Here is a 25,221-nt window from a genome sequence, read left to right as displayed (position 1 = left end):
TGATATAAAAATGTAGAAGTCCATATATTAAGATGAATAAAGATTTCAGAGTAGTCTGGATATGCTTTTGATAACATGGATACTAAACAAAGATCATTTGACAGCATGGAAACTTAATAAAGATAATTTAATATAGCGCTCACGGCGGGTGACCGGTCGACAGGGGATGCTTATTCCTCCTAGGCACTTGATCCCACCTCTGGTGTGTCCAGGGGTCCGTGTTTGCCCAACTATCTATTTTGTATTGCTTATAGGCGTTATGAGATTGATGACTGTTCATTATCTTCACGTTTTCATTTTCTAAAACAACACATGTTTCAAATTATACATACCATATTGTATTGCTAATCTAATTTATTGACAACTTGGACGCTTCAACATGAAACATATCTTTAGAATAGGTTCCAAAAGCATCCGCAAACAGGTTTCCAATGAAATATGTGTGTAGCACATGTGCATAACAGGCGTGTATGGCCAGATAATGTGTATTGACTCTGAATTGACAAAGGTCAATATCATTAAAAACATCATTTAGCGAAGTTAAAGGTCACCGAACAATTCAAAATTAGAGAGACTTCACAATATTCGATAAAGAGGTTGTTCAGAAGCAGATACATATCTTATGAAGATTATTTATAATCCTAATCTAACATCACTTGGACAAGGTGAAGATAATGAGAAGAATATCAGTATACCCGTGAGGGTCATAATTACATAACTGTAGAATAAAACCGATCAGGTTGATGAGTTTGAAAGATGCAAGGTGAAGATAACGAACAGGGATCAATCTGATAACTCCTACAAGCAATACATAATAGATAGTTGGGCAAACACGGACCCCTGGATACACCAGAGGTTGGATCAGGTGCCTAGGAGGAGTAAGCATCCCCTGTTGACCGGTCAAGATGAATCAACAACATACTACCTTTTTTTCATTTTCATGTGACTGTTAAGGTCCATGGGCCTCCAAAATATCAATATTCCATGTACTCTGTTAGTATACGATATTTTAATTACATGTACTCATGGTCAAAAGTCAACAATGACGTTAGTAAAAATATGTATTTTCTAGAATCTCTGTTTAATCTTTTTAAGTGTGAAGAGCAAAGCAATTTATTGTGAGAAATGAAAAACAAAATGCTTTTACAGTACTACTCCTTGAGTTTGATGCATTTATACAGACGTTTTGTAACAAATGGCATTTTACATGTGAAAAGGATAGGTCTAAATTTAAGATTATTCGGGACGACTTTAACTATGACGTATTTTGTCAGCCTTTGATATTTGTAAAATAAATTCAATGCACGCAACAACTTCACATGTGGTCAGAAAGAAAACAATGGCTTTGAGGTGTTTTGACATCGAGTTCATCGTTCGTAAATCTTGGAATACGGGCCTATCAAACTAAATTCGTTGTGTTAGAAAATGTACTAAAGCATACGAATTGATTGGAAAGTAGCTTAAGACAGCCAAGTGGTCAGAAGAAACTCGATTTATTTCGGAATAGAAAACGTGTCAAAAACACGGGTTGTATTTTGAAACATCTCTACAACCCTATTTCGTTTGCATGCATATTTAAAACTTTTTGGTTTCGTTTTCTGTATAGAGTACCGTGAAATTGATATCTTTATCAAAATTGAAATTTACAAAATGAGCATAACGTAAGGCGAGCACAATATGTATCTTTATTCATTTGCAAAATATTGAAACTTAATCCTATCTCTATCAATTCAGACATGTGAACAGATTTCAATTTAAGTGCAAAACTTTGAAGAAGGCGTTTGGAAATGACCAGTTTCAAGCTTTTTATAAGAAGACGCCATTATACAGATCTTGATTGTTTCGTTGTTTTACGGGGTTTATTTTACTCTTACTGAGATATCACCAGCTGTAGGTGAAGTACCACAAATTTAGACCTATACTTAGCTCTCAGGGCTGTAGCAGTTGGGGATTCTTTACCGTGTCAACGCTTGCCGTTTTATCGGCCATATCTGAAAGCTCTTTAAAAATGCCGAACCTTTGGAGAAGGTGCGATCTCCACTTTTATTTCCGTGAGCTCGAACTCAAGACTTGTCTGTTACATCGTGAACGTTTTACCACTGATCTATCAGTGTTGTAGGTTGTGGACAATGGAAAGGAGTATAATCATGGCAAATGATAGATGGTTAATAAAATGCTTGTATTAAAAGAATGGAAATAATTAACAAGCTGTTGAATGGATGTCCATAAAGGTAATATGTTAGCCACATAGCTCAGAAGCTTAATAAACCAAAGAATATTTAGAGTGAAAAAATCTTGTCAGCTCAACTGAGCCAAAGGCCCGAAGAACATATTGCATTGCCAATGGAATAAGATGTACGTAATTAATTTGGAATATAGGATGTATCTTAAGATCCGTTCTGCCAAATTACATTTTAGCCACGATCTTCAAAACATACTACAGTGAAGAGTACTATTCTAGAAAATCGAGATGAATGGAGAGCAAGAATCAATGTAAGCCATTGGTATTCAATACTTCGGCATGTCTATCTTTCTTCCATTACAATTATTTTACTTATAAAATTGTGTATGGGGTTAGTCAAACATAAACAAAATGTTCATCCTCAACATTAGCAATGACTAGTGTTATTGTCTATATATTCTTACCGTTCCACAGACCAAAAGTGATAACATCACTCGAAAAAAGGTTGTATCCTTTGACGATGAAATGACACGGCAGAGATTGAATGCAAAGCATGATACGGGGTCTTGATTCTACAGAAGAAGAAGACATTCTAATATTCTAACAGCATAAGGTGTTACATAATCTGTGTATCGCTGATTGCAGATAATACAACGAATACTAAGAGTGGTTTTTACGCTAAACTGCACATATGAAGCAAAAGACGACAACATAAATGTCACTGTAAATAAGCTATCCAATAATCAAACAACAGACAAGTCTGCACTTTCAGCCTGTCTATATTTATTTTCATATACAAGGTGAATGGTCGTGTGTGTCAGATTATTATTGTTCTCGCAATGATACGAACAAAATATGAGTCATTCTTCGCTAATAATAATTCGTTAAGTTCGCTGGCATTGCATTCCTCTCATTAAAAGTATGTGATTTTTTCAACTAACATTGGTAAAAGATGGATTTTCAAATTCGCGAATTTGTGCAAACTATTACTTTCAATGAACTCCAGTATATAGCAATATTAGTTAAACAGCACTTTTTCATAACTTAAAAATATTTTCGCTGTTAGTTATTGAAAATTTAGTCCTTTTTTCCTTTGACAAGTCGCGTTAGCATAAGGAATATGATGTTATAGCTTCCCTTTTGACTATACTCCACAAATCGATAAAGTTCTCGCTTATTACATTTAAATATCAATCATAAAAGATATAGTATAGAATAAAATTGACTTCCAAATTAGGACCTAATTAGTGATTCCATACAACAAATGTGATTACGCATACATACGATGCACAAAGATAGCAGAACGAAAGACAAAATAAACTCTTGTTCAGCTTCAATAACAATATGGCATGGTGGATAGATTTCTTAATCAACATACGTGTGAAATATTCTATAAATATTTGCTGTTTGAACTTGTATAAATTCTCTAAAAATTGTGCTCAAAGCTTAAAATAATACGTTAAGGTACAATGCATACTGACAAAGATATTATATATGTCTTAAGTTAATACAATAATCACGTGGTTTGAAATTGAAGAACACCCTGGAACTGTTACTTTGTTGTTTGGCAAATTCACTAAAGAAAAAACAAAAACAAAAAATTTCTAATCATTTAGATTTAAATTCCCTCATAAAATAAACTCCAACATTTCAAAATACTTTACTGATGTTTTCCAGGTCAAGAAATTCATCTCCCGCCCTTCCGAAACCAAAAACCATACAACTCGCTCTCGATTATATCAAATTATCTCCAAAGAAGACCTTTTATTATTTTCGGATATCCTTTCCTATTTACTAAGCTAACAAAATATCAACATAGATCAATCATACATTTTGAAATAAATTTTATTTACTAAATTTTACTACTACAAAACTTTTCAATCTGTTGTTTTTACTATTGTGAATATATCCTCCGTGTTTTGTTGAAAGATATTTTATTTCTGTATTTCTATTCAATATTTGTATTCCTTATTGCCGATGTACATGTATGTACTGAGATTCCGAATTTCCTCTGCAAAACGAACCCATTTACATCCATCCCCAGACTGAAGGGAAGGGATACCAAAACAAATCTACCCGATTATCTACTGGCATCATCTAACGACTTTATATATTCGCCCATCTCTGAAATCTTAAAATTGATATATAAGCAATGTTTTTTATCATAGGCACATTTTGTGTCCTTCCAAAACAGTCCCGTGGGGATCCGAGTTAGAATAGGTCCTCAGTACCCCTTGCTTGTTGTAAAAGGCGACTAAATGGGACGGTCCTTCGGATGAGACCGCAAAAACCGAAGTCCCGTGTCACAGCAGGTGTAGAACGATAAAGATCCCTCCTAAATTTTACAGCCCTTCACCGGCAATGGTGACGTCTCCATAAGAGTGAAAGATTCTCGAGAGGGACGTTAAATAATATACAATCAATCAATCCATTCAAACATGGCACCAATTTGTGCGGTACCGTACGATTTGAGCGTGGTTAAGTTCCGTTAGAGCATATAAACCAAAACAAACGTAAGCGTGACGACAAATCGAGAGGAACAATCATGGAGCTATCGTATCCCATAAATAATAGTATTCTGTAATCTATATACCTCCAATTATGTATTGAGCTTGGATAAGCTAGATCCCATTCTGTACCTAGTACATTTAGGTCTCCAATGAGTATTACATTGGGAATAGTTTTGTTGGATAATTACTCACAAAAATATTCATATGTATAAAATCATTCAATGTTTTAATATGTATCATCGATTTTAGATAATGAATCAATTCTAATCATAATAAATTTGTATAGAAAAATCCATGAACTCGTTTTTCACTGGGTGAAGTCAGGAGCAAGGTAAATTACTCGCGTTTACTTTTTGTTGTCAAGGAACATTGATATCCGCGGAAACACAACAGGAAAGAATGCAGCGCTTCTGTTGGAATTGTTAAATCTGTTAACCTACAATTAACAAGCATGTTGTCTGTCCTTAGAACACTGGAGAGGATTTTGAGAAACAAATGAAAGTCCCAAAAATCTTAATTTGGAATCGACAAGATGATGTGAATATTGCTAGAATTCGTTTTGGTCATTCAAGGTTGAAACATTGAGATATGCTTAACCGGGACTTCAATCTAGAATTATATTCTAATTACTCGTTTCACTTAAACGCAATCCGAACATCGCTCGACTTATTCCGTCAAGTGGAGAAAAAACCTGCAATACATCACCATATTGTAATTATTTTAGGTCATATGACAAAACAAATGACAGTGATTCACCCGCAATTTACATTATGACCACAAAGAAACCCACATCGAGTTACCAGTACCTAGAATTATCGTTGAATTTTTTAAAAAGAAAATGTGAATGGCCATAATAATTCAAACTGTCGCCTTCAAGGCATACATGTATTTTGACTGCGGATAACTCCGTTTACCTGATCAGGATATGGGGCTCACGGCGGGTGTGACCGGTCAACAGGGGATGCTTACTCCTCCTAGGCACCTGATCCCACCTCTGGTGTGTCCAGGGGTCCGTGTTTGCCCAACTATCTAATTTGTATTGCTTGTAGGAGTTATCAGATTGATCACTGTTCGTTATCTTCACCTTGCATGTATGTCTAGTAACAAAATATACACCGGTTTGGAAGGTCGTTATCTTATGTATACATGCAACGTGTAAAATTGAAGCAACCATATATTTCTAGAATAAAACGTTCCATTCAACTTTTATTTATAATTTATATCCCACTAAAGGAGAATTACCTAAATATATACAATAAAAGAATAAACATACCAGACAGTAAAGCAGAAAAATCGAAAGAATATGTATTCTTTCTCTGTCGATCATCCTCTCCATCACCGCGGCGGTGGTCTAGAGGTTGAGCATTCACCCCACATGCGAAAGGCCGGGGTTCGAATCCCGGCCGCATCAGACACAAGTCGTTAAAACAGGTAGTGACAGTTTCATCGCCAAACGCTCAGCATCAGGTGTGAATGTCACTGGTCCTCGGAAATGACGTTAAAAACGGATGTCCCGTGTCACAGGAGGTGTGGCACGCCAAAGAACCCTCACTGCTCAATGACCGTAATCGCCGAACATAGGCCTAAATTTCAAGCCTTTCACCGGTATTGGTGACATCTCCATATGAGTGAAATATTCTTGAGCTTAAACAATACAAAATTAAATCAAACCACTTCATCCACATTTCTCACATCTTGACTTTGAAAGACTTATTCAAACACCAGGAGTTGTAGCACAGATCTATTCTCTACCATCAGGATCACTGCTTGCGTCACAGACCCCTGCTTTAAACTTCTCTTTACACTATCCTAAAGATATCCCATACAAGAAGAGTCTTCTTATTTAGCATTGCACCAGAACGATTTCCCAACACACGCTGCAACCACAGATTACTGTTTTTCTGTCATCCAGCCTTTTTCATCAATCTGCACAAGGACATCAGACGCCAGCTTCTCTTTTAGCATTGTCTTTCTCTTGAAGATCACCATAGGGTTTAACTTTGTACCGTCAGCAAGGCAGCTTAACACAACAACCGTCGTGGATGACCTATCTGCACTTGTTGATATACTGTCACTGTTTTCTGAACAGGGATTTCAATTTCCTCGGCAAGAAATCGGGTAGACCTGGATACAATTTCCTCGTATATAAATCATCGATTGATGTATACATGACTTCGCTGTATAGGATGACAATTATTCCGCTAGTTTCCCTTTAATGTCTCTAAACCTGGCTCGTTCAAGTGAATGTTGACTTGGTTCAACCCCCCAAAATATACATGGTTCCGCACTTCTCTTTAATCTTCTACCTAAAGGTGTTGTTCATAAAACTAGAATGTTTTAAATATCACCACTTTAGTTCAAAACCACACACTAACAAATAATTGAATTACTTTATGAGATTGTTCACGGTTCGTTATATTCACATATCAGTCATTGGATTATGAGATTGTTCATGGCTCGTTATGTTCAAATATCAGTCATTGGATTATGAGATTGTTCACGGTTCGTTATGTTCTCTTTTTGTGTACTGTGAAAGCCCTTCGTACCAGTATTTCTCCTCTTGTTCGTTGTAATCAGTTTTGCAACATCACCAAAATACAGTCCACACAATATCTATTATATTGCAGTAAAATATCTTGAATAAGACTACACATGCTCTTCCAGTATGATTAACACACTTCATCGTAGTTTTCAAAATAATAGTTGATGTTCTGCAAATTGAATGTTTCTGTAAATGTAATTGCTTGCCTATTTTTCTGTAGAAGGTGTAGTAGATGGGTTTCTACAGCCCACCAAAATGAAGGCTTACCTAGGAGCAAAGGAAATCAAAATCACATGGCAGCCCCCTCTTCACACTAGAAGAGGGACCATGGCTTATCAAGTAGAATGGCGGGAAAAATCAAAACCAGCCGCTGTGACAAATAAAGCAGAAACAAAAGGACATACGTACACTATCACACACCTTCAGGCGAACACAGAATACGACGTACGGGTGCTGGCTTATCCACCTGGAGCTATGCCCACCATACCTGAGGAGGGAAACAAAGCTGAAGGTGTGTATTTCGTCACGACTTTTGCATCTTCCTCCAGATACGTGCACTTTGGATACTCTGACTAATATGATTACACATGTCATTGAATTCAATGACTTCATACATCTAATACTAAGTATGTCAAACTTTGTAGTTCCACCAAACTTAGATGAAATTCAGCAGCAACAAGTGCAAAAGATCCCTGAAGGTAACAGAATCATGTTCTTTTCCCTTTGTATGTTTTCCCCCAGCACATTGTAAAGTAACACTGAATGAAATGTTTTCATTCAGAGTAAAACAGAGAGATAAGTCATTTGAATCAGCATTGTATTGAATTCATAACAAACTTTGATATTGTTCCTATTTTCGTTTTCGCAGGGTCCATCATCGCACAAGCAGGGACCGAATTTGCTCTGATGCAAGGTAATGTGTTATTGTAGGTAGGATGATGGGATATGGGTAGTTTATATTGTAAAGTTTCTTACAAGTTAACACTTCTATCATGAAATATATTCCTTTTCTTATTTTGTAGCTAAAATAAAGGATGCAGAGAAAATCATCCAGTCAAAGCCTGCAGAACTAGAAGCTGTCGACGAAGGTAGAATATTTCCCTTACTTAATTGTATCTAAATTCTATAAGTGCAGAACTGAGTCATATGGGTCAGAACAAATCCTTGATATAGTGCAGCTGAATTTCCTAACAAAAGACAATTAAATGATTAATAAAATTTATTCACAATTAATAATTGATAGAAAATTGTAACAATAGCAAAATATGAACATTAAATCCGAACAGAATCTACACACACACAAAATAGAAATCCAAAATCGGAGTTCCGGTGAAATAAAATCCACATGAATAAAGTGTCTAGCCAGAGCTTTTTTTTTATCAAAACAATGTTAGTGTTTTTATTATAGGAGTGGATTTTCTAGTACAATTTTGTAAGACCATGATGCAACCATTACGTAATCGTTCTACTAAAAATAGCATGTACTGAGATCCTGAACAATCTAGATCACAGGTTTGACAACAAATATAAACATCACTTCTCTAGAACAACCTAGTTCAACTTAGTGCAAATACCAATACACAATACCTTACACAGCACGAGTCTGGTTTTCATTGAAAGCTGAGTTGGGGTACTGTTTGTTCTGAAGTTGAAATAAAAAACGTATTTAGAAGTCAGTCCTAAACAGTAAACAGACGAGAATGGAAGTATTCATTTATATCAACTATCTGATAAATCGAGATAATGCAAAGTGAAGATAACGAACAGTGATCAATCTCATAACTCCTATAAGCAATAAAAATAGATAGTTGGGCAAACACGGACCCCTGGACACACCAGAGGTGGGATCCGGCGCCTAGGAGGAGTAAGCATCCCCTGTTGACCAGTCACACCCGCTATGAGCCCTATATCCTGATCAAGTAAACAGAGTTATCCGCAGTCAAAACCAGTGTGCCAAGAACGTCTTAACAATCGGTATGAAACACGTCAGACAGCATTTGACCTAATGATAGGTCGTATTGACGAACTAAATCGTTATAACGACCATATAATTTGCAAAATGCTGACTTCAATCGAGACTGTTGAAACCCCTGTACCATCAACTTGTTTGTCAGAAGCTTACCTCCATTTAAAAACTGACTATACGCAGAATAAGCTCTTGCATATCGAATCAGTTGAGATATATATACACCATATGCAGGTGATAATGTAATATTGCTACATAAATATGGGAAGTTGACGATGGAGAAGCTGAAATCATCCCGTTTGTCATACAGTTGAGTTGTCAGTTTGCCGTTAATGCCTACTTTCAATAAAATATTTAGGTATGAAGCAGAAATTGACGACTCTGTGGTGTCCTTTATTTCGAGCTCACAGGGATATATGAAATCAACATATGAATGAAAGTTATTATTGTTAATAGACAAAACGTCATCGATATATCGAATGTCGAATTCAAGGCCACAGCGAGAGAATTTTTCTTCTCACGTAGAAGTTTTTTAATAAATTCTGGTTCATATGAATATAGAAACAGGTCAGCTAGCAAAAGAGCACAATTCGTGCCCATGGGAATTCCAACAGACTGTTGGAAGACCTCATCACTAAAGGCCACGAAGATATTGTCAATGAGGAACTCTAGCAAATCTTTTATTTCAACTTCAGAGGATGATATGAAATGAAGTTAGGCAAATGAGGTGTAAGGGCCTTGCAATCGATAAACAAGTTTTATTCTACCCATTTGTGCGTCCAACATGGTTTAGAAAATGGGTCAAATTCATGGCTTCTATATTATTTGGTCTCATGATGCCATCGAAAGAAGACAAGTATTTTAAATCTTTTGATTCTGAAATATCAGAGATGGCGATACAACAGGGAGAAGTCATGATCACCGGGCAAAATCTGTTTAATTTAAATAGTTATATATTTAAATTAAAGAGATATGTCTCTTTGAAATAAATTGGTATCTGTTTTTGAAAATTTAACGAGATATCTCTCTAATTTAAAGCGATATCTATTTTTACATTGATAGATATATATCTCTTTACGCTAGAGAGATATCTTTGTCTTTGAGAAATATATTTCTCGCTTTAAGAGATGTCTCTGAAAGAGAAAAAGATATCTCCTTAGCTCAAAGAGATATCTCTTTTGGTTAAAGAGCTATCTCCCTAGCGTGTATATATATATATATATATATATATATATATATATATATAAAAGCACTAAAGTTCGAACAACACCCGATATATATATATATATATATATATATATATATATATATATATACCTAACTCACAGATATATGTCTACAACCAATAGAGATATTTCTCTAGTGTAAAGAGATATCTCCCTTATCTAAAGAGATGCCTTATTTTACGACTGGATAGTAAAACGGCTTGCCATATAAATGCGTTCATAACAACAACGATGGTACTAATATTATACCGAATAAGGAATTTATTCGCAACTTCGAATATTAAACCATTCTCTTGTATTCTACGAGTCAATTGTTAACAATGTATCAAAATAAAACATAGATTAACTCACCAAATACTTTATTTCTTTCTGATTTGTTTTTTATGTTGAAGATTCTGATAACGAAAGTACAACTACGTCAAGGCGGGGTGAGTAGAAACAATTTAAATCATCTGTGTGACTCAGGTGACCCAATTTGATCACCTCGTATCCAGGGTCATGTGTCGTAAAATGTATGGCACTTGGTGAACAAGTATCTGATTTGAATTGTAATCAAATTCTGACTAAATATCCTGTTTTAAGTAACAATAAGTACAACATATACTGATTGATAATCGACAGATACTTCGTAGATTACGCGTTGAAGCTTGAAACTTTCATGCTTATAGAATGATCAACCATAACACACAATGTTTAAAGAATAATTGACTTTAACACACAATGTTTATAGAATGATCGACTATAACACACAATGTTTATAGAATGATGACTATAACACACAATGTTTATAGAATGATGGACTATAATACACAATGTTTATAGAATGATTGACTATAACACACAATGTTTATAGAATGATCGACTATAACACACAATGTATAGAATGATTGACTATAACACACAATGTATAGAATGATCGACTATAACACACAATGTTTATAGAATGATGACTATAACACACAATGTTTATAGAATGATGACTATAACACACAATGTATAGAATGATTGACTATAACACACAATGTATAGAATGATTGACTATAACACACAATGTATAGAATGATCGACTATAACACACAATGTTTATAGAATGATGACTATAACACACAATGTTTATAGAATGATGACTATAACACACAATGTTTATAGAATGATGACTATAACACACAATGTTTATAGAATGATGACTATAACACACAATGTTTATAGAATGATGGACTATAATACACAATGTTTATAGAATGATTGACTATAATACGCAATGTTTATAGAATGATCGACTATAACACACAATGTATAGAATGATTGACTATAACACACAATGTATAGAATGATCGACTATAACACACAATGTTTATAGAATGATGACTATAACACACAATGTTTATAGAATGATGACTATAACACACAATGTTTATAGAATGATGACTATAACACACAATGTTTATAGAATGATTGACTATAACACACAATGTATAGAATGATTGACTATAACACACAATGTTTATAGAATGATGACTATAACACACAATGTTTATAGAATGATGACTATAACACACAATGTTTATAGAATGATTGACTATAACACACAATGTTTATAGAATGATGGACTATAATACACAATGTTTATAGAATGATTGACTATAACACACAATGTTTATAGAATGATCGACTATAACACACAATGTATAGAATGATTGACTATAACACACAATGTATAGAATGATCGACTATAACACACAATGTTTATAGAATGATGACTATAACACACAATGTTTATAGTATGATGACTATAACACACAATGTATAGAATGATTGACTATAACACACAATGTTTATAGAATGATGACTATAACACACAATGTTTGACTATAACACACAATGTTTATAGAATGATGACTATAACACACAATGTTTATAGAATGATGACTATAACACACAATGTATAGAATGATTGACTATAACACACAATGTTTATAGAATGATGACTATAACACACAATGTTTATAGAATGATGACTATAACACACAATGTTTATAGAATGATGGACTATAATACACAATGTTTATAGAATGATTGACTATAACACACAATGTTTATAGAATGATCGACTATAACACACAATGTATAGAATGATTGACTATAACACACAATGGCCCGGGTTCAGTGAATGTGTGTTATTTGACGAGGTTTTTCCACGGTCGTGATAGGCCTGTGTTTAGAGCGTTTGCTTCGTGACTGGTAGGTCGTGAGTTCGAGTCCCCTTTGTGCCTTGGTGATTGTAGTTGGGGAGGGGGGCTAGGTTCGCAACCGAGGGGTTCGTTTCTCTATCCCGGCGGTGTATCAAACCTAAAACGTTTAACATAGTAACGGTTCATTTGTAAATATACTGGCACTAGGTGTGGTCTTTTAGATATGACCTTGACAACAGGCGCCGTGTCATGGCAGACATTGGTACGATTATTATACCTCACAGTTCTAAATTTGTGGCATTTCACCTCAAGCTGGTGAGTGAATAAGTATTCTCGTGTAAAACGAATAGAGAAAAGCTAACCATACTTTCTTGCAGAAATAAAGTTCTCACGACCTACACCTTATCTTAACGTGCAGTTATAATTAACCTAATCCTAGCCCTTAAAGTTAAAACGTTTGCCAAAAATTAAAAAGTTCCTATATGAACTCTACTGCACATAACAATAATTCACAGATATACAAATTACATCTTGTCACAATCACATAACTATAAATTACATAAATACAAATTATCTCTTATCACAATCACATAACAACAATTCAAAGAAATACAAATTATCTCTTGTCGCAGTCACACCCTCGAAGTTGTTCAATATGGATATACATGTCAGATTCTACTGTACATTGTTCAATATGGATACACATGTCAGATTCTACTGTACATTGTTCAATATGGATACACATGTCAGATTCTACTGTACATTGTTCAATATGGATACACAGGTCAGATTCTACTGGACATTGTTCAATATGGATACACATGTCAGATTCTACTGTACATCGTTCAATATGGATACACATGTCAGATTCTATTATACATTGTTCAATATGGATACACAGGTCAGATTCTACTGTACATTGTTCAATATGGATATACAGGTCCTACTGTACATTGTGTAATTATTGCACTGGGAACACTTCCTGACTAGAAACGGCTACCCTCCGTTCTGTTTTCAGTTTCTAGTTGTTTCAAACTTAAATGACTGTTTAGGGCCATGGCTCTAGTTGGAGTTTCTCTGTTAGGGAACTCCCTTAACGTCCTAATGGCGACGGAGACAACTCGAAAGCACCAACATGAGGTTAATATTGAGTTGTCGCACCCGTTTCCTCGAACCCTTGGCATTATAATTAGGATAAGAACGCAAGAGTGAAAAATATGATCGCAACAATGAGAGGATACAAGGGTATTAATACGACCTTAATCTCCCCCGGTAGTCGTGCGACACCAACCTCCCACGCTCACAATGAGAGGATAGGAAGGATATCAATGCAAAATTAAGCTCCCACATTCACAATGTTACCCTACAGGTGACAATTAGAACACCATAAATATAGGGTTATCTCTCGATATAACGCCCCCCTCCCCGTTATAATACCAACCCCGCTTATTGCTAAAAAAAATTCCAAGTCCTGTTTATCTTGCTATTTAAATACCCGGTATTGCGTCATCCCTCTCATACCCCTATTCTAACACAGGTACCGCTTGGTCGATTACCGTTAACACCCTCCCCCGAATAATACCTGCGAATTATCTTACCTCGCGAAAAGTTTTTACTAACCGCGCCTACACAATTATATGCCCTTTGTTTTCAAGGTGTTCAGTTTTTTGAGTAGATAATCACTTAAGTTTATAATTTGAGTTCAAACATTTAGTCATTGAATTGCGGCATGGCGAACACACAGATATAGAGTAGGTGTGTTATTTTGGATATTAAACAAAACAGCATATAACAGGGGGTGGGGCTGTAGCTTTCTTATAAATGCTTGTACACCGTAGATGTGTATAGAGTAAATAACAGTCAAGGACTCTTTTTCAGTTGATAAACCTCCTATATTGGTACCTAAACGGAAAGAGCCCAAGAGTAAGTATATCTATCATTCATCATCTGTATTTAACACAGCCTTCACTTATTTATGGTGAGAGTCTTAAGCTAAAGCGCTACATTCAAGATGCCGGTGAAGAAGTTCGAAGTTAATCTCGGTTGAGATTCATTTCGGCTGGATTTTACATAATCTTGGAGCAGTCCTTCATATTTAATGTCTGGAAAATTAATGTGCACCTAAGTGATATTGCCGCTCTATTCAGATGAGTTATATGTTTATTAAACTAACTCTGTATCAATATTGGTGCCACATTACTTACCATTTAGGTTTGTAAATTCCACAATAATAACTGTCACTAAATTTTCCGTTCAGTTGATGACTTCCATGGCACAATATTTTATCTCCTGAAATTGAAGAGTCCATATAGTCTGTTTTATTCAATTTTCTTATATATAGTATCTACACATACCTACTTGTATATCGAACATCCAGGTTTTATGAGTGTGTATGATGTGCATAAATCTTGTTCACTACGAACTACCCAGAAGTAGGAATCTGTATGTGTAATGTTGATACAATTCACCGTTTCAAACAGGAATATAGCTTGAGATACTTTTTAAAGTTTCTCCAAGACTGTGGTTTTTCATATCTACAGAAATTAAGATATTCTACTTGATACTTGACAATAAATCAACATAATTAAGTTCAACACCTGTAATTATCATATCGCTTTGCTGTAATCAATCATTATACATGTATATGTTTTTTTCTTTTTAGAAGTTGTGTTCATTATTCTAAATGATCTCTTCAAGAAAAGTAAACCACTTCCCATCTTAAAGAAAACCTTAGGTAATGACATGTAATTCAGTTTCATAATTCATTTTAAAGAAATCATTATCATTTGACATGCAATGTAATGTAATGACGTGTATTGCGGTTTCATGAATTTTTTTTTTTTTTTTTTTTTTTAGAGAAATCAGTTTTCGTGGATTTGTATAATGTAACTTTATCGGAAGTTAATTTATTACCGTCCTTAGTGAAAAACTGTGCTGCGGTAGTTCAATGGTTATATCGTTCGCTTTGTGTATTTGATTAATAGCTCGCTCCTATGATTACATACTGTACACATGTGAGTCATGTAATTTGATAAATGCCTCGCTCCAATTATTCCACATGTGAGTCACGTGATTTGTTCTTCATCATCTCAGTGAAAAACATGCAAAATGGTCCAGTAGCCAAATTCTCTGTTTGGATTCAAACTTTGCCAGTAATATCTAGTATGAATGAATTGAAAATGTGTATCCCGATCATTCTACTGGTACAAGGTGGTAGACATGTTTCTAAAAATAGACCCTCTGTAACAAGATTTTAAGTCAAATTTTACTGTTTTTTGGGGTTTTGTTTTTTTTGTTTTTTTTTGTCCAACTGTGGGGATAAATCAAATGAAATCTTAAATAACTGTTGATATATTTTATTTTGCAAGTTAATAAATCAGGTAACCGTGTCTTGCAATTACAGTCGACATGGCTGACATCCATCCTGTTTAAGTGCAAAAGGTCATGAAAATGACATATTGTCACATTTTGAAAAATATGCAAATTTTCTAAATTTTTAAAATACCCTTACAGTCATAGCGGAGAATTAAACTTTAAAAAACATTTTGCTTATCGTTAACCAATCTATTGTATACAAAATATAAAAACTCTGCTGACGGCAAATGTATTTTATAGTATTTTTTACGGTATGAATATATGATATATTTTCATGACAAAATGTCAAAGTTTTTAGAGCATGTGTAGTGTTATATACATAATGAATTCAGAAAAATTGAAAACATCAAAAAATGTCTCAATAAAAAATGATGAGATTACCTAAAGTGTTCTAGGAAAATGTCTTTACTGGGGTACTTTATCAAAACCTCGTTGATAAAATGGATATATTGATTGGATAGTAAAACAAATAGATAGATAGATATATTGCAATTCAATATAATGACTTTGATGATGTAATTGGTTATTAAAAGAGTGTAAGAATATAAATGCAATTTATCTCTCACAGCAAATTTGCTAAAACTGTTTGAAAGAGACATGATTGTGAAAGATGACCTCATAGTAAAACTTCACAATGGCGGGAAGGACGACATTATGCATGAACTGCAGAAAATCACGTCCAGAAAGGATTTCTTCAGTTACAGCATGTTTATGTGCTTCATTGCGACCCACGGGAACATTGAAGGATTCAACACCAGTGATGAACACACGATCCCTTACCAAGATTTATTTAAAATGGTCTCCAAAAACGTTTGGAAAGATTTCATGGACAAACCAAAGATTTTCTTCATAGACACGTGTCGCACGCGCATGGACAAAAGAGGTATTTTACATGTATTAATTGGTATAAATTCTAATGTTGATTTTCAAACTGCTGTGATTCAAGCGGCTATGATAAATTGTCTTTTTTTTTTTATTTCGGTAAACAATGTGGCCGAAATTACAAAGAATGGATCATAATCAATGTTTCAGAATGCGGCTTTACAGGATTGTTTATGTTTCAGCGTGACATTGTAATAATCATGCAGTATATATGCAGCTCTTTTTCATTTTATTTAAGATCAAACAGGTAAATTTACAATCTCGACACAGATTTTAATTAAAGTCTTATTTGTTTCTAGAGCTGTCCGAATTTCCAGGTTTACCGGTACCGTTATATTTAAAATCAAAACTTACAAAGTTGGGATGAGATGCATAAACAAACAAAAGCATCTAACAAATCATTTTTCATTAATTCCATTTAGTAAAACGAAAAGTATGGTGTGAAATCGAATCATAGACGTTTGGATGATTCAAAGTTAAACTGTTTTCCAGATAGAATTTCAACTAAGCAATTTCAACTCTTATCGAATGCAATATGTAAAATCTGTATTTTCTCACGAAAAGTAAACTTAATCAGAACAGCCAAGATCCAATCGGATCACGCGCTCGTCCTTTTCCGTGACTGGTAAGAAGACTCGGACATGGATCGGCGCAAAGATTGCATCAAATCGATGTATTTCTTTGCTGCATGGGGATGAAGTTAAAAGGCTAGAACTGAATCCCTGTATATGTGTTATTTGAATTTTTACCAGATTCATTTTTGGCATCATTAACGACTTATTCTCTCTAATACATAGACATACAAGTGGGAATTGATAGTGGTTGAATACATTAGATATTTATGATATCTTACATGCGTTTGAAAGCTTGCGTTTTATATTGCAATGTACGACCGTGACGTCATGGTTACATTTATGTACATGTATTACAGCAACCGACTCTGATGGCGTCGATCTACATGTTCATACGAAGTTCATTTATGGTTAACCGAGTGTTACGATTGCCTAAGATCCCGCAGAAAAATGCTTTTACGTACGACTTATCAGACCAGCCTAAGATCCTGCAAAACAATGCTTTTACGTACGACTTAATCAGAACGGCCCAAGACCAGGCAAAACAATGCTTTTCAAGTATTTATTTATTTCAGGTTTGTATCCAAAAGATCTGAAGATACAGGAACTGTCGTTGAACGAGCTATCTGTAAAATGGACACCTCCAGAATTGTTTGAACATTTCGAGTTGAACTACTTGGTGAACGTATATGAATTCGATCAGAACAAAGTGTACGTCAAAAAACATGAAATTGTTTCCCAGGAACCCAGTTGTTTGCTCAGTGATCTTAATGCGATGACAACCTACAAAATAAGTGTCTGGCCAGTGCTAGCAAAGACACAGAAAAAGAAGGGCTGGCCCAATCACACAAAATATATCATTCAAGACGTAGGTAAGTCTCATATTTCTTCTTTGTATCACGATCTGAAATTATACAAATGTAACTTTAGCCTTGGAGGATACCTGATTCTCTTGCATCTGTATATAAAATCACGATGAATAGAGTTACCAGAGTCTGTCTATTTTTGCCTGATTTCGCCTGTCTCTCATGGTATAGTTAACAGACTGTCTATGTTTGGTATATTTCGCTTGTCTTTCTATCATGGTATACCGAGTGCTATCAGAAGGCGTAACAAGTCGAAACCTACATGCAGATTCTTAGAATTAGTGTTTGATATAGAACAATTTGTGTTATAAAACTCTTTCAAAGTCCACGTCTGCATTGGATATTTACGGAAAGCATTGTGACCAATGCAAAAGGAGTAATATTATTTACACTGATCATATAAAACACAACACTCGATCAAATACAGTTACCTACACTGCTGATATGAAATACTCGAATAGATCCTCAGTACATCATTGCTTGTCGTGAGAGGCGACTAAATGGAGATGAGATCACAAAAACATATGTCCTCAGTATCCCCTTGCTTGTCGTAAGAGGCGACTAAATGGGGCGGGTCCTTCGGATGAGACCGCAAAAACCAAGGTCCCGTGTCACAGCAGGTGTGGCACAATAACGATCCCTCCCTTCTCAAACCCTAAGCGCCGAGCAAAGGCCTAAATTTTGCAGTTCTTCATCGGCAGTGGTGACGTCTCCATATGAGTGAAAAAATCTCAAGCGGAACATCAAACAGTGTATTATCAATCAATCAATCATACGTACATTTGCAATGTAGATGAACTCTTTTCAGAGAAGTAGCATACCTTTGCATGATATTAATCTTTCTCCTTATCTTAATGAAGAGGAACCAAGAGAAATCCAAATGGTAGCAGCTTCCACTCATTCAATAACAATATCATGGTGGCTGGAGAATGACGTAGAGGGACAGAAATTTATAGCTAAATGCAGAAAGAAAACTGGGGGAGATGAAATTTCCGAGCAGCTCGAAATTGTTCCAGGGCAACAACAGACCCATATGATAGATTACCTCAGTAGCAATACTAACTACCTCGTTGGAATTTACATTGGTTCTACGGTATATCTTCCGGAAGTCCAATTCAAAACAAAAGCTAAAAGTAAGTACTATTATATTTGTACAGTCATCTGATTATGTGTTAAATCGTCAAATGGTTTACTTCGAAAGAGAAAGCGAGAGGAAACCATGAATAAAGTACATGTAGTTTAAATGTCTAGGGATTTTTGTACGAAATTTAATATTGATACTAACCGGTCGAGGTAGCTCAGTAGTACAGAAGAGAGATTGGTAGTTCGAGCCCCGCATGTCATGCCTGCGTCAAACCTAACACCCAAATATAGGTAGTGATGCATCTTCGCCAATCCCTCGGTAATTCGAAAGTGAAAAGCACGTTGTTTTTTTATATGACCTTAAAAACGGAAGCCTCATGTCACGACAAAGGTTGGCATGTTAAAGAAACCTCACTGCTCCGGCCCTGAGTGCTACGCATAGGTCTAAATTTGTGGTACTTCACCTACAACTGGTGATGTCTCAATATGGATGAAAACTTCTAGACGAGATGTAACACAAACAATACAAAATGTATGTTGGACCCTATAATATCAATTTCTTGCAGAATGCTTCAACTTCTTTTTATGAAAGATGAAGATAACAAACAGTGATCAATCTCATAACTCCTATAGGTAATACAAATTAGAGAATTGGGCAAACACGGACCCCTGGACACCTCAGAGATGGGATCAGGTGCCTAGGAGGAGTAAGAATCCTCTGTCGACCGATCACACCCGTCGTAAGCTTTATATCTTGATCAGGTACATTTAAACGGAGTTATCTGTAGTCAAAATCAGTGTGCCAAGAACGGCCTAACCCTGACAATATTATCTCCCTTACAAGATTTATATCTATACTAACTGGAGACGCAAAATTGAGTTGTTGACATTAACGGCAAACTGACAACTCAACTGTATGACAAACAGAATGATTTCAGCTTCTCCATTGTCAACTTCCCATATTTATGTAGCAACATTCCATTATCACCTGCATATGTTGTTTATATCTCTCAACTGATTCGATACGCAAGAGTTTGTTCTGCGTATGGTCAGGTTTTGAATCGAGGCAAGCTACTGATAAACAAGTTGATGTCAGCGTTTTGCAAATTCTATGGTCGTTATAACGATCTAGTTTGTCAACACGACCTATAATTGGGTCAAAAGCTGTCTGACGTGTTCCATACCGATTGTTAGGTCGCTCTGGGTACACTGACTTTGACTACGGATAACTCCGTTTACCTGATCAGGGTATGGGGCTCACGGCGGGTTTGACCGCTCGACAGGGGATGCTTACTCCTCCTAGGTACCTGATCCCACCTCTGGTGTGTCCAGAGGTCCGTGTTTGCTCAACTCTCTATTTTGTATTGCTTATAGGAGTTATGAGGTTGATCACTGTTCGTTATCTTCACCTTTCATATGGATATTGAAACTGCGATGTATCTTAACCCCTGCTCTTTTTGTAATACGTATATGTACATTAATCAACGACTTAGTCACCATTCCTACTTTTTATAAACCCACTGCTTTAATCTTTTATTAACCCCTTCTTCTTTTCAGTTTGCAAAATAGGTTTACATAATCAATGAATTTAATTGGCTTCCCCCTTCTAATTTGTTTGCCATATACATAGAAATATATATATTTATACATATCACAACCCAACACTTTGATTCTGAGAGAGAGAGAGAGAGAGAGAGAGAGAGAGAGAGAGAGAGATTTTCGTTATTAACAATCACCTCTTGAGATGAAACGTGGATGTTAGATGTAGGTGTGTTGTAAGGCAAATTCCAAACAGTAAGAGCATTCAGACTGGATAATTCTCTCATTTGACTGGTAGATTTACATAATGAATATTCCTTTGTTATTGCATATTCTAGTACAGCCACAGAACCTGATATTTGAGGATGTGCAATCTTTTGAAGTCGTTGTTTCCTGGGAGCCGCCTCTACAGGAATACCATGGAATATCGCACTACTTGGTGGAGTACAGATCCAAGTTTATTATTGACTTTGTTGAAGTGCCTGCGAGGCCCATATCAAAGAAATATGAATGCAAACTTTCAGACATGGAGCCTGATATATTATACAAAATAAGAGTTTATGCAGAAAAGGATAAAGGAAGAGGCGACCCCACAGATTTCATACAATGTCGAACCCCAAAGGTTGGTAAGTGGAGCATACTATATAGGTCGCTACAGAGGAGTATTGAACTCTTGGCTGACAGTTCTGAAGGTATCTGTCCCGTGGGGATCCGGGTTAGAATAGGTCCTCAGTACCCCTTGCTTGTTGTAAGAGGCAACTAAATTGGGTAGTCATTCGGATGAAACTGTAAAAGCCGAGGTTCCGTGTGACAGTAGGTGTGGAACGATAAAGATCCCTCCCTGCTCAAAGGCCGTAAGCGCCGAACATAGGCCTAAATTTTGCAGCCCTTCTCCAGTAATGGCGACGTCTTCTTATGAGTGAAATATTCTCGATAGTCCCTATCAATATTCAATCAATCTGAAGGTATCTTTGCTTTTTTGCGTCAAGAAAATTCTAGTATTTGACACATTACGTTCCGGGTAGTGTGAATTCTTTTACATTTGAAGGTATATAGGTCGGGTACCTCGCGAATTAATTACCAAGAAAAAGATTATTGTTTCCGTATTATAAGCTATATAAAATGTGCATTTCTTACAAATCCATCACATTGGTCTTAATAAAGTATTGGTCTATTCAATACAAGGGGAAAAAATGAAATTTAACCACCTTTCAATGAAAGGTGAAGATAATGAACAGTAATCAACCTCATAACTCCTATAAGGAATACAAAATAGAAAGTTGGGCGAACACGGACCACTGAGCACACCAGAGGTGGGATCAGGTAACTAGGAGGAGTAAGCATCCCCAGTCGACTGGTCCCACCTGCTGTGAGCCCTATATCCTGATCAGCTAAACGGAGTCATCCGTAGTCAAACTTGGTGTGCCAAAAACGACCTAACAATCGGTATGAAACACATCAGACAGCATTTGACCCCATGATAGGTTATATTAACGAACTAGATCGGTAAAACAACCATAGAATTTGCAAAATTCTGACTTCAATCGAGACTGTTGAAACCCCTGTACCATTAACTTGTTTGTCAGTTGCTTGCCTCGATTTAAAAACTGACCATACGCAGAAAAAGCACTTGCGTATCGAATCAGTTGAGAGATATAACCACCATATGCAGGTGATAATGGAATATTGCTAATATCTATCACTCAAAATGGTTCTCCCTACCCATTTTTCTGATTGTAGTTTTGCTTTGTTTAATCTCTGAACTTATCCCACCAACAGCCTATAAGCCGTCCACGCTTTCGAGTCGCCATTTTGTTTATTTGTGATGTAACGTGATCATAAAAGGAAAGAGAAAGGAATACAGAGGTTGACCCCTGTCAAATGACAGCTAAATAGTAAGGACATGCCTATTCCGAATAGAATACCAAACGTGTAAAATAATCACGTGATTGATCTTGTAGGTCCAACAGACTTGGAGATAAAAACCGACACAACAACGATATCAGTGTTCTGGAATGAAGCCGTGCTTCCCAGTGAAAAATCTAAAACAATTTACAGACTATCACTACGTTATGACGGCGTTCTTATAACCAACGGTGCTGTGTTTCGATCCAAGAAAAAGGAACCGCTCCATAAGTATAGCTGTAAGTTTTCAGATCTATGGACTGGAACACCGTACAAGTTAACAATATTAACAGTGTCTGATGACCAGATCTGGGATCCACCTATCATAATGGAAGTTAAGACGAGGAAAGGTAAAACAAAAAGATTATTAATAATTTTGATAAAAAAAGAACCCAGTGAACATATTAGATAGAAAAGCGTGAAATCTACGGAAAATCACATTCAAACTATTGAGTAATCGTGTCCAATGTAATCTATACGGTTTTCTTTTATACGTCTGTCTTTAGATGGGTCGTATATTTTATGGTACAGCGATTTCTGTACGCCCATCCTTTTGTAGCTTTCTGTTTTCGTTTCTCTGTCCCATGTCAAGCTAAAACCTGCTGTGTATCTGTCATGGGAGTCACTTTAGATCATATTACAATTTGGATCCACTTCAACCTCTCTTCCCTTTGTTTCATATGTAATGTGGGGTATACGTGTGTGGCAGGATGGTCGTCAGGTATTGAAATAGCAAGAGGAGTTCTATGGTTTATTCTGTTTTAATACATTAAAACTATGAGTAAATATTCATCATCCTTTTCAGTACTTTACAAAGGAGTCAAATGAAGAAGGGATCTGTAAGGATATACCATGCAAAACAATTTAGATACAGATATACTGTTACAATATACATACTACACTAACTTTGCTTCACTTTACATAGTTACTTTAATCAGGATGAAGGGTCCCGTAACGATAAAATCTATAAAAACAATTTACAAAAGATAAGATATAATGTTACAGTACACATACTAATAAACTTACTTTGCTTCACTTTAAACACATGCTGTATTTTTCTGCACTCACACTTTACAAATTGCATTTTACTACATAAAGATATCACATACTGCATTTTACTACATATACATATTACACACTGCATTTTACTACATATACATATTATACATTGTATTGTACTTCATACATTACATACTGCATTTTAATGTATATACACATTACACACTGCATTTTACTGCTTATACACAATTACACACTGCATTTTACTACATATACGTATTACATACTGTATTTTACTGCATATACATATTACACACTGCATTTTACTGTATATATATATTACACACTGTATTTTACTACATATACATATTACACACTGCATTTTACTACATATACACATTACATACTACATATTAGTAGATATACACATTACATACTACATTCTAATACATATTCATATTATACACTGCGGTTTACTGTATATATATATATATATATATATATATATATATATATATACATATATATATATATATATAATATTTTACTGCATATACACAATTACACACTGCATTTTACTGCATATACACTATACTTTATTATATAACATTTTATTGCGTACTCTGGGCGTTTCCCTATACTCAGACATGAACAGTGTACCGTACATTTACGTTTTAAACTTTTACTCATACAATGCAAAAGGAAGTATGTCGCAACTTGGCTGATATTACCTTAAGTAAACTTCAACAACTCATGGCTGATGAAAAACATCCTGCATAAGCTTGTGACTGGCGTATTCTGTACCATTCCCGGTACTCTTGTTACATCTTGGTATTCATATTTCATTCAGATAATGCTAAAATCAACTTTTAGAAATATTTTGGTTTTCTCAACTAATCAGCTGAATGAACTTGACGAAATATTGTTATCCGTCGTCGTGTATCGTAGGCGTTTGAACATTTTCTCTTCCCAGAATGATCACTAAACTTGATATGGAACATCTTTTGGGTCAATGGACATGATTGATAGAGGTTTCCCTCTTACAATTACTACATCACATGTTTTTCTGTTTGATGTCCAATATATAAGTCAAATCTCTATCCTACCACCATTACTCCTAACTTAAGGGGTCAGACATTTTACAACAGGGGATGCTTACTCCTCCTAGGCACCTGATCCCGCCTCTGGTGTGTCCAGGGGTCCGTGTTTGCCCAACTATCTATTTTGTATTGCTTGTAGGAGTTATGAGATTGATCACTGTTCGTTATCTTCACCTTGCATATAAGTCAAATCTCTACCCTACCACCATTACTCCTAACTTAAGGGGTCAGACATTTTACAATATATAAGTCAAATCTCTACCCTACCATCATTACTCCTAA

At 35.5% G+C, this 25,221-nt stretch overlaps 1 protein-coding gene across 1 annotated transcript in view; it reads left to right on the top strand.

The window, feature by feature from the left end:
• LOC125647436 (uncharacterized) overlaps positions 1-25,221 on the top strand; it is a 30,684-nt gene that overhangs the window by 2,837 nt on the left and 2,626 nt on the right. The window contains exons 3-14 of the mRNA XM_056142573.1: positions 7,455-7,745; positions 7,879-7,932; positions 8,103-8,147; positions 8,257-8,322; positions 10,819-10,854; positions 14,497-14,541; positions 15,281-15,352; positions 16,562-16,876; positions 18,023-18,319; positions 19,174-19,446; positions 21,274-21,561; positions 22,897-23,190. Of these exons, the coding sequence (XP_055998548.1) occupies positions 7,455-7,745; positions 7,879-7,932; positions 8,103-8,147; positions 8,257-8,322; positions 10,819-10,854; positions 14,497-14,541; positions 15,281-15,352; positions 16,562-16,876; positions 18,023-18,319; positions 19,174-19,446; positions 21,274-21,561; positions 22,897-23,190 (2,076 nt within the window). The remainder of the gene's footprint in view (positions 1-7,454; positions 7,746-7,878; positions 7,933-8,102; positions 8,148-8,256; positions 8,323-10,818; positions 10,855-14,496; positions 14,542-15,280; positions 15,353-16,561; positions 16,877-18,022; positions 18,320-19,173; positions 19,447-21,273; positions 21,562-22,896; positions 23,191-25,221) is intronic.

This window comes from Ostrea edulis, chromosome 6 (genome assembly GCF_947568905.1).
Source record: "Ostrea edulis chromosome 6, xbOstEdul1.1, whole genome shotgun sequence".
NCBI lineage: Eukaryota > Metazoa > Mollusca > Bivalvia > Ostreida > Ostreidae > Ostrea > Ostrea edulis.
The sequence above is the reverse complement of the archived record's forward strand: the minus strand, read 5'-3'. Positions and strand labels throughout refer to the sequence as shown.